General features: G+C 35.2%; 1 protein-coding gene across 4 annotated transcripts in view; it reads right to left on the reverse strand.

Moving 5' to 3' along the window:
- LOC121321994 (exocyst complex component 6) overlaps positions 1-11,794 on the reverse strand; it is an 88,794-nt gene that overhangs the window by 42,237 nt on the left and 34,763 nt on the right. For all 4 annotated transcript variants that reach the window (XM_041261399.1, XM_041261398.1, XM_041261397.1 and 1 more), the window contains exons 12-16: positions 10,081-10,152; positions 9,254-9,351; positions 8,428-8,533; positions 7,434-7,543; positions 1,018-1,129 (exon numbers count right to left, since the gene is read on the reverse strand). In XM_041261399.1, the coding sequence (XP_041117333.1) occupies positions 1,018-1,129; positions 7,434-7,543; positions 8,428-8,533; positions 9,254-9,351; positions 10,081-10,152 (498 nt within the window). The remainder of the gene's footprint in view (positions 1-1,017; positions 1,130-7,433; positions 7,544-8,427; positions 8,534-9,253; positions 9,352-10,080; positions 10,153-11,794) is intronic.

The following is an 11,794-nucleotide window of genomic DNA, read 5'->3' on the forward strand; positions in this document are numbered from 1 at the left end:
AACATCCCGTGAATACTCCCTTCCTCCTTCCAGCCCCAATAGCTGGCTTTAAAACCAACACCCACAGAATTACTTCCAGGAATTAGCTGTATTGCAGGAAATGGCACTTAATGTTAATTGGTATCTGTAATGTGATAGAAACAAACAGATTCAAATCAGGAGTAGGAGGGAGCTGGAAATACATGGGTTTGTTGGAACTGCATTTCAGTTTATGACTACAGAATTTAAAAAAATACAAAAACAGAGCTAAAAGCAGAAAATGAACATATTTACAAATACAATTATCTGTGTATGACGTGTTTATAAAAACACTGCAAAAATATGAAAGCTTTACAGAACATTTTTTCAATTTGTTCTCCCTTCAGTGTATGTGTGTGTGTATACGTGTGTGTGTGTGTGTGTATATATATATATATATATATATATATATATATATATATATATATATATATATATATATATATATATATATATATATATATATATATATATATATATATATATACACACACAGTCTGCAAACAAAATCTAGCAAAGTCACTGCATTCCTGACTGAAATTTTAACGCAAATCCAACTACGAGCTTGCTGACTCATTTATCTCACTCTCTCTCTCTGTCCCATGCAGATGTGTATACAGTCACCAGGGTGCCTCAGATTTAATGTGGGCACATTCAATCAAACAATCAACCTGGCTCAGCACGCTGACATACAGTCCTGGGATTAACAATTGTTTATAGCTCTAATTCAGAATACCACTATTGAAGTTGTTTTTACCACCCATGTGTTTATCACTTTATAAAAGCTGTACAAATAGACATTATTCATCTGGTATCAATACATTGTGTGTGTGTGTGTGTGTGTGTGTGTGTGTGTGTGTGTATGTGTGTGTATGTATATATATATATATATATATATATATATATAGATATAATATATATATATATATATATATATATATATTCTATATAAGATTTTAAAACTAAGACCTACCACTGCAAATAAAAAGTAAAACATACCTCTGTTAAACCTATATGTGGCTTTTTAATGAGATTCTGCAAACAGCTACTTAAAGTCCTGGTCAACAGAAGATTTGTAGATTTCCGAAGCATGTCATCTATTTCAGTAGAACTAAAAATGAAAATACAAGTAAAATGCAGGTGAGGTCTTTACTACTGTGTGAAACTGTGCAGTTTCAAAATACAATACAATAAAGTTTTCAAAAATATAAAGCACAAACAACGAGCCTAGCAATGAAACATGATCACTGAAGAACAGCACAGCACTGCATAACTTTTTCACATTCAACGTTACATAGTAATATTTACTTTTTTCTTTTCTCCATCTCGTTTTAGAATCTTGCATTCATTCAAATCCAATGACAGATTTCATCAATGATGAAAATTCACACACTGAATATTCAATAAATTAGACCTAATAATTTCTTTCGTTAATTTTGACCGGATGTGACACGGGTACGGGGAGTGATGAAATTTGTCAAACAACTTTAAAAGTTATAATTATCGAAATTTTTACTAAGGTTACATGTGTACAATATCCAATTAAAATACTAACTGGATTTATATATAAATAATATATATATATATATATATATTTGTTTGTACAAACATTTTTGACCCACATGTCAAATAATTTTAAATTTTCTTCTTTATCAACCAATGGTTATTTCCTATAATACAAGTAATCACATCCTGAACAATTAAATTTAACTACAGCCCTCAATTAATACACACCAACAACAAAGCATCTGGAATCTGGAAAAATTATACTGAATATTATGTTTATAATCCCATCATTAGAAGAACGGAATTAGAAAAATGCTTTAAGCGTTCATATTCACTTGAGCATGTCAGGGGAAAAAAGACGTCAACTGCAATCACTCATAAAAAGTCGCCAGTAGAGCCACAGAATGCTTGCAATATTCTTTAGCATCTCATCGATCAATATGAATGAATCATGCAGTCTTCCAGGAAAATGTACACAGGGAACAATTAATGCCCTTTCAATTAACCATTAAAACAAATCTGATCTGGAGCCATGTTCACCAAGTATTTACAAAAAAAGAAAATAAGATGTTAACTCTAGACATTGCATAGTCACCATAGTTCTCCCTAGTTCTATAATATGTAATGGTGCAAACTTTGTGGTAAATGCTTTGTAAACATAGTCCAAAAACTTTAAATGTTAAAGAGTAGGCAGCTTTAAATTAAATGTTCTTTTTATTGTCCTTCCATTCTACGGTTCTTATTGTGTTTACTAATACACTGCTCTGCACTAGATTGCCTAGGCTATAGCTATGGCCAAATGTTTAGCACTACCTAGAATTTTAGGACAGAGACAATTAAAAAAATAATAATAAAATAAAATAAAAAAACAAACAACAACATCATTATTAATAATAAATAAATAAACAAATAAATAAATAAATTGAAGCTGTATTAACATATTGAACTACTGACCTTTTGTTTAAGTAGTACACTATTAGATTTACAAATGTTACATTTTTTAATTTGTCAAGTTTTTCATTAAGTATATGGAAAACCACAAAGCGGTATGCAATATGTTAAAATAACATTATTTAGCAGGTTTCACTTGACTTTATGAAGCAAAATGTGTTAATTCTACAGGGTGATGCAAAACTTCTGCCCAAAAGCTGCAGGTAGATTATAGATGTCAACACCAGTAGTTTTGCTTTGTTTCATCAGGACGCCAATAAGCATATTAAGACTACAGAAGACTTACAGTGTTAGTGTTACTAAGAGAATCTACTGATATTAAGGCAGCTTTTACTGTACAGTCTTCTTATACTATGTGTTACGCCAATAAAGTGGTGTTTTGCCAAAAAATGTAACACAAATAGCTTCTATATAAGAAAAATAGTCCATATTCACTTGCAGCTCACACACACACGAGAATACTTTTGGCCACAGCTGTACATTATTATGACAGGTGAGTCGGACTGTAGAGCAGTTCCTGAACTCCCAGTCAAAGCACCTTAACACCTTGTTAAATTTGCAGATGACACTAAAGTAGGAGGAGTGGCAAACACTGTTGCAGCAGCAAAGGTCATTCAAAATGATCTAGACAAGATTCAGAACTGGGCAGACACATGGCAAATGACATTTAATAGAGAAAAGTGTAAGGTACTGCACGCAGGAAATAAAAATGTACATTATAAATATCATATGGGAGATATTGAAATTGGAGAAGGAATCTATGAAAAAGACCTAGGAGTTTTTGTTGACTCAGAAATGTCTTCATCTAGGCAATGTGGGGAAGCTATAAAAAAGGCTAACAAGATGCTCGGATACATTGTGAAAAAGTGTTGAATTTAAATCAAGGGAAGTAATGTTAAAACTGTACAATGCACTTGTAAGACCTCATCTTGAATATTGTGTGCAGTTCTGGTCACCTCGCTATAAAAAAGATATTGCTGCTCTAGAAAGAGTGCAAAGAAGAGCGACCAGAATTATTCCGGGCTTAAAAGGCATGTCATATGCAGACAGGCTAAAAGAATTGAATCTGTTCAGTCTTGAACAAAGAAGACTACGTGGCGACCTAATTCAAGCATTCAAAATTCTAAAAGGTATTGACAGTGTCGACCCAAGGGACTTTTTCAGCCTGAAAAAAGAAACAAGGACCAGGGGTCACAAATGGAGTTTAGAAAAAGGGGCATTCAGAACAGAAAATAGGAGACACTTTTTTACACAGAGAATTGTGAGGGTCTGGAATCAACTCCCCAGTAATGTTGTTGAAGCTGACACCCTGGGATCCTTCAAGAAGCTGCTTGATGAGATTTTGGGATCAATAAGCTACTAACAACCAAACGAGCAAGATGGGCCGAATGGCCTCCTCTCGTTTGTAAACTTTCTTATGTTCTTATGTTCTTATGTAACACAATAAATTAAAAAAAATAAAATAAATAAAGTCACAATATTTGAGTAATTGCAACAAGAACCACCCAGAATGAATGCAAACATTAAATAAAAAGGTAAGGGAACAGTACAAATAAAACTAAGAAAATGTGATTTAAAGCTACTACCTCAAATTTAAACTTGTTTAGCTCCGCTTTTAATATTTATAAAGCTGGTTCTCTACAGGTACATTTGTATAAAAACAGAGCAGAATATACACCCATGATACAAATACACCATTCAGAAGGACCCTGCCTTGTTTTGTATTTCCCCTTGGGGTACTGTGTGTGTGTTTTTTTTTTTTTAATGTATAAGCTGACAGCTCTGTATTTGCATTATGATGCTGGTGCTTGTTGGTGTTGCAGACAGGAGTGGTGTGCGTGAAGTCAGGTGTTTGTTTATTGGGGGAGGGGTGGGGGCTGGTTTGGTAAACATTTAGATATGAGGTCAAGAGGACAGTCATTATCAAGTGCAAATTGTACACAGAATCAATTAGGAGCGTGTGAAGTAACAGTCATTTGCACTAATTAAAGTGTGGGCCCAGAACCAGGAGGTGCAAAAACCTTCCAGATCTTTTTGCTAGCAAGACTAAGCTCTAACTGCTCGTTTATTTACAATGACGACTTCACTTGTAACGTATATCTTTACCTCGTAAGTAATGTAGTTATATCATGTATTTCACAATCTCAATTTAGTGATTTAAAAAGCAAACATTGAAATACAAATTAGAATTCTCAAAAGGCTTTTAAAAAAAAAAAAAAAGAAAAAAAAAATTAAAAAAATCGGATTGAGAAATTTAACAGAATGTTCCCCATGGTTTCAAAGTCATGGCATGACACCTAATGTCACGAATAAACACCCTCTTTTCAGTATTTGATTACATTACTTTTTGAAGAGACAAACATTTTTAATTTTCACTTGACTAAGTTTGCAAATTGTTTTCTTTCTTGATGATTTTTTAAGCATGTGGTGAATTTGGGTATGCTCTGTTCATAAAAACAATATTTTTATATAATAGTCTCCAAAAAAGTAGAAAATAAATATATATTTTGGGAATTTGCACGGGAGAAGTGATTGGAGTTAATAAAGACTGAGAGGGGTGTTTGCAGTCAAGCGTTTTAACAAATGGAAATTTGTGTTTGGTCATAAAGTGCTTTTTTGAAGATAAAGAAAAGCCTGGACCTTTGAGAGTGGAGTGTAGCCTCTAAGTCCAATTAAACCAAAGTCTGTTGGAGAAGCTGACTGGCCATGGGCTCAGCGCAGAAGTAACCAGACCAAGCGAACCAGAATTGAATGACGGTTTCAGTGGAAATGAAGTAAGTGAAGCAAAGCATTACTTACTAATGCCTACGGTCTAAATAAAGAAAATGAGTAGCCGTAAAGAGTCTGCAAAACCCAACTCAAGAGCAAACCAACCAAGTGCATGTCAGGTATACACTGCCGAATGTATATAGTGTAAATAGTAGTCTGTGTGAACCTTAAAATAAAGGGTATGGTACATCAGAGCCTTACACAACTACCATTATAGGTAAGGGTACTCTGGTGGAGGTAATGGTGTCAGACTGGCGGTACAAAATTTCACACAGACAGTTTAAAGACTAGCACTAGTTGGTAGTGAAGATTTGAGTTTTTTTCTTTCTGTTACCTTCACCTTTTAACAAAATAAATATTGCCAGCAGCTGATGTTCAGCAATTACAGTTGTGGACATTGTAATCATTTACACCACCTCGTCCATCCTGTCACTATATATATATATATATATATATATAAACTGCACTTTAATGTGGACATGGTGGTAATAATGGCAAAAAAAAGAGGTGACAAATATGACAAAATTGCCAGATTGTAAATGGGTCACACAGAGCAAAACTATTTCTTGGCAGAACAATTTGGTTATGCTTAGGACAGGTCAGGGCAAAAGTCAGGCACCATAGAAAAAAAAAAATATAATATGTATTTTTTTTTAGATTGAAAAGTGAAGGCCAGGTGACACAGTGACTACTGCATAGATACATCTTTCATGTGTTTTAGGCACTCTGCTATGGACATCATCTGTCCAAGGACTCTGCAAACAAGCAACCACTGGCCTGGCAACAACAGAACATTGCTTAATTCAAGTACCTTGTGCACTGGACAGAGAAGTGTTATTTCTCTTACAGCGTTTGACTTTTGGCTCATCCTCCTGCACAAGAATGCAGGAGTCCTCAAAATGACCCCAACTGGTGTACGCAGCTAGCCTGCCTGGGAAAGGGTCTGCCGTGCCAAGAACAACAGGCACAGAATGAGCCTCATAAAAATAGACACTGCAGAAGCCTTGGAGATTAAAAAGAACAAATACTGGCTGAAGAATTTGGAACGCTGAAGGAAACAGAACCAAACCTTCCAAACAAACAACACAATTCTGATAGCAGGTGATGGCTTGATCTGCTCCAGAATTCATGACCCAATGTTACAGACTTTGAAACGTGTTTACATGTAACACAGCACTGAGTGAATATTTTGGATTCAGTGTTTAAATGTTTTGTATGTGAATTTAAATCAAGGGAAACCTTCTACATATATTCAAGACTAGCTGTACCTCTTAATAGAATAGCATGTTACTGCTGTGTCAAGTATATGAAACACACAGGTTCAGTAGAGACTCCATGTTTCCTGCTTAACTTATTCTACAGTGGTTGATTGTCACTGCACTGATGGCAGGTAAAGGCTGACAATTTATATAGAAATGTATGGAAGGAGATAGTTGCAGTGGAGATGGTATTACTTCAGCACATACAGTATGTTTATACTGTACTGGGTATCAGGTGTAGCAATTATATTGTTAGTAACATAATCCTCTGCCACATCTAAGTGTAAAATTAGAACTAGCGGTATCATAAGTTAATCAGCTTTTTATGATTATAATTCAAGGGAGGAATGGTTTGCAGATTTATTGAACTGTAATTAAGAGGGTGTATACAAATGTATAAAACATATGTCTGTAATAAAAACTGCAATAGGTTTGGAATACAGAGTTGTTTAAATATTTCTTTGTATATATGCGACTGCGTGCCTGCGTAAGGTAGAGTAGTATCCTCAAGCCTGGTAGAAGTTGTGACCTAGTACAAAGGTCACAGATCACGGTTTATTACAGAATGTCAATGAATAAATCACACCGAGAGGAAGTGGTGTGTAATTTAGTAGGTGGGTAAGGTGGGACTGCATTTCTTCAAAGTCTATCAAAAATATGGTATCAAGGTGAAAGGTTGAAAACCAACATATGTTTAAGAACATCCTGAGAAAAAATGATAAATCAGACACAATTAGACTTTCAAGTTACAGTTCAAATTTCTTCTGCATGTGCAATTGGCATTGTAACTGGGCCTGCAACTTGAAGGGTAAGTGTAAATGTGGCTACAAACCGCACTGTGTTCATTTAAAAATGTCCCTGCTTGGACATTTCTCAAGTATGTTGTTGCTGCAAAAGGAAATAAAATGAAAATAATTTTTTATTATTTACCTGCGATGAAGCGACTCTGAAAACTTAAGGCTTGCATAAATGAACTCTTTCACTTGAATGTAGACCTGAGGCACTGACTGAGACATTGGAAGTTTCTTTGGGAATTGTTGCTGTAAACAAAGAAATGGAACTGTGTTTAAATCCCAAAAACCAATATGCTAATAAAAGTCATTACAGTTAGCGCCACTTATCGGGATGCATTGGGGGAGCTGTCCCAATTAAAGGAGAGGCAGTTGAGACTACCTTAGGTCACACTTTTTTATTCTTAAAAGAAAAATAATGAAATCACATTATGACTAAATGTTAAATACATCATTTAAAATACGAGTCCATGTTCTTTTTATTACTCAACAAACTGAAATCACACCTGCAATGTTGACACACCAACTTTCTTTGCAACAGCAACCTGAGAAAGCACAGGCGGCTACTCCTTCTCAAGAGCTCCACGTGGTTTACGCGAGTCACAGTGACTGCGCTCTGCTAAGTGGCCTGTCTTGCTCTGAAAAGCATTCTCTGTTCATCATTTGAAAATATTGTATCCCAATTAAACAAAGTGACGTCCCGATTAAACAATATAAATAGCACTGTGAAGAACCGTCACCTGTAGTTGTATCCCATTTAAGCAGCAATCCCTATTATCAGGATCCCAATTAAGCTGCACTGACTGTACCCACATTGCAAAGTATATCATTGATGAGACAAACTAAACTAGGAAGGGGTTCCAGTTTCTTTCAAATGTCTCCAAAATGTTAGATTATTTCTTAATTTTTTTAAAACAACGTTGAGTGTTTAAAAGCAATGAATACATCTTCCAGAATTAATTTCCAACCAACTTGAAAGCAATAAACAAACTCCAAAAACCCTATATTTCAAGTATGTACAGCAATGTTACGCACAAGTTTCTCCAAATGCTTTTCTAGCCTCTATTTCCATAGTAAACCCACTGCGTGAACTTGTAATGTTTTTAAAGGATTTTTAAACTCGTAGTACAAACCTTTTCAATTTCTGCATCGTGGAATGGAAATCTGCTGATGACCGTTTTGTATTCTTCTTCATTTTCTACAGGAATAGGGCTATAGTTGTCTGACTCAAATATTTCCCTGGGGGAAAAAAAAAAAACAAAAAAACAGCAAAATAATAACTATACTATAAAACAATACTATACACCTCATTCAAGTTAATATTATACCGAAGCCAGCAAGGTACAACTGAACGAACACACCAATGCATGTTCGTGCCAGAGGCAAGTATTTATAAAAACAATGGTTTCTTTTCTTTGTTATTAATTACACAAGTAAAAGGAGTGCACAGGTAAATGTAAAGTGACATTGCTAGATTTTCATCCGTGACATTGGTATGCACCTTATAAACACATTGCCACGGTGAGGTATATAAAAGGTCAGTCTACATGCAAAGCCTTACCGTCAAGCATTATAATAAGCATCCCCTCTATGCGTTCCCAGCTGGAAATGGGTGTAAAAACGTTGCCTGTCAATTAGAATCTTTGTGGACTGTTCCGCACCAATAGCTCTTATATTAATCAAGCTCTGCTGGAGTTCTATGCATGAGGGGCCAATGCAAACCTCCCAATAGGGTTGGTAGCTTGGCGTTCACGGGCCTAAAGTGACAGAGGTATTACTGGAATGGCTGGTAGGTGGTGCGACCAAAAGTCTGGAAGGTGGTATGACATTTTAAAGAACAGAGAAAATGGCAGCTTTTTTTTTTTTTTGGTCTAGAAAAAGACTGCAAAAATATATCAAAGCAAATCTTGTATCAAATAAACCTGGTAATTTTTTTTTTCTTTTTAAGCAGGCACAAACCTGAACACACCAGCCCATTTCTTTAGAAGAGTTTCATTATATTGATCCCTTATTTCAAAAAGAAGGTCAAAGAGTCTGTTCACTGGAAACCCGTAGCCCTGTAAAAGATTTCAGAAACATCAGTACATTTTACACATGTGATAAATCAAGTTCCTTGCATTATAATTACAAGCCTATGGTGTGAATTGATGAACAACAGTAAACTGAAAGGTGCAATTACGTGAGGTAAAGTTAAAAGAAACAGCACTTGCAAAACAGGTTTTCTAAGTCCAAGTGTGTTCTTAGTTTCCAAATATCATATAGACCATTATAAATCATGTATGAGAAATCATTGTTAAACATTTGTGTATGGATTTCATCCCCATACATAAACATACAGAACAATTATAAACTTAAAAAAAACAGCACTTTTTATTTAATAGTAGTCCAAGTGCAAAATCTGTTTTTTGTGATTTATATTAAGTTAATGCATTGAGTTCAGGTAGTCTTATATTAAATTTGTACAGTTTACCCTCCAAGCTGACATATTTTAAAGAATAAGACACCAATAAACTAAACTTGATAACTTATAGCAAACTGTAAAGCCCTATGAACTAGGCATTTGATATTCTTTTTAAAAGGACACATTACTCACCCCTTTAGACATTAATTAATTTCAATGTATTTATTTCATTTTTTTAAATTGAGATACAATCTGTGCAGTGTACATGAAATTAAACTTTTTGCAGTAACAGAACCGTATTGTTAAACTACAATTCACCCATCTCAAACACTATTTACTATTATGATTACATTTATTTAATTTTATTATGTAGCAACGGTTTTACCTGAAGTGTATCTGCAAATATAACAATGAGATTCTTCAGCTCCAGCACAAGATCAGGATCAGAGCAATAGGACTGAGAGGGGTAAACAACAGACAAGGAGGAAACAATTGATTAAATTAAACCACACAACCTAACAAAAAGACTATTCCTTATTTACTGCAAATAAAATCCGAGCTCTAGCAGTTATGAGTGCTTTGACAATTACAGTGACCTAAATACAGTAGAATTGCATTACTTGTTTTATCTATGATGTGCATTGGTGAATATAGCTACTGATCATTACATGTGGTGTTGTTTTTCTTTTCACCAAAAAGCTGAAATTCCTTAAGACAGAATAAACAGTGGGAGACTTAAGAGTTTCTGCAGCCCTTGGTCTTATCCTGAAGTGCATTCCCCAACCTGATTGAAGCATGTTGTAAGCAAGACCTGGCACAGGACCCACAGGGTTAAAGCCTATTATATCCTACAGAAGTATGCTGGCATTAGCCAGATTAAAACTATAAAACCAGTGTCAATAAAAAAAGAGAAGAAAACAAGAACTGGAATTAAAAACAGCATTTTGTATGGTTTTAATACATGTACATCAACAATAAAGAAGCAGAGTAATATTTACACAGGGACCCAAAGTTACCCCCTACCTTTCTTAGCAACTTGGCAGAGTCCATAAATCAACACTGTGAGCTACACTGAGACATGCAGCAGCAATCTAATCCTCAGACCACACATGTTACAACAATAACTCTGGATAAGTGTGTTTTGTGCGCGATACAGAAGCTCTGTTAGCATCACGCCCAAACAAGACGAAAATGGTGCTGGGGCCTGACCCCCAATGCCTCTGCGTGGTCCGTGTGGTTAAAAGGTTGCTTGAAGAGATGTGATAAGTTTCTAATCTCCTTAGGCTAAAACTCTCTACACAGCTTTGACAAACTGCTATACAAACAGCTCAAATAGGAAGCCATCAGCAGACTTTTTAAAGCAGTCTGAGAAGCAAGCTGTCTAGCAAGTTACCCGTATTACATGACCTTAAGGATTCTAATGCAAGCTTAAACTGAAAGTTGCACCTACTAGACCACTTCAGACAACATCCTAACACAGGAAGTTTTAAATCCTACCGCAGATTAGCCAGTTCATAGTTCAGACTGCAAACAGTGAGTGAGATTTTAATCTTTTGCATTTATTCTTCAACTGGTCATCAGGGATTTTTAGAAAGGTCTCAGGTCAGTGAAATATACACCGAAATATGTAAAATGTAACACAATAAGGCAATATGATCTTATTTATTTAAATTATGGCATTTAGGAGATCAAATCCCCATGGCTTCCAATGGGGCCGAGCACATCCCAGACAATGAACTGCTGAAATGTCTTAATGCTTACATTTTCTGCAGTACAATTTCTGCTAATTCAGGCAACTGTATATTTTTACAAGAAATCCTTTTAAATTAAATGATGATGCTACTGTGCTGGAAATACCTTAAACTTTTCTGGTGGAGTTTAGTTTAGAAAAAGGGCATTTGGATTGATAATTAGCAACTATTTACTGGTGGTGCTTTCAATGCTGAACTATTCAATCTGATTTAATGAAGAGGTCAGTTGAGCCTAATGAGAACAGATTGCAACAATAACAGCAGATTAACTCTGCATATTCTAAACTGCTGGACTAAGAGCAAGTTTGGAAGGCCCAGTCACTTGTAAATCACGGAAGGATTATGCAA

Source organism: Polyodon spathula, chromosome 10, assembly GCF_017654505.1.
Source record: "Polyodon spathula isolate WHYD16114869_AA chromosome 10, ASM1765450v1, whole genome shotgun sequence".
Lineage (NCBI taxonomy): Eukaryota > Metazoa > Chordata > Actinopteri > Acipenseriformes > Polyodontidae > Polyodon > Polyodon spathula.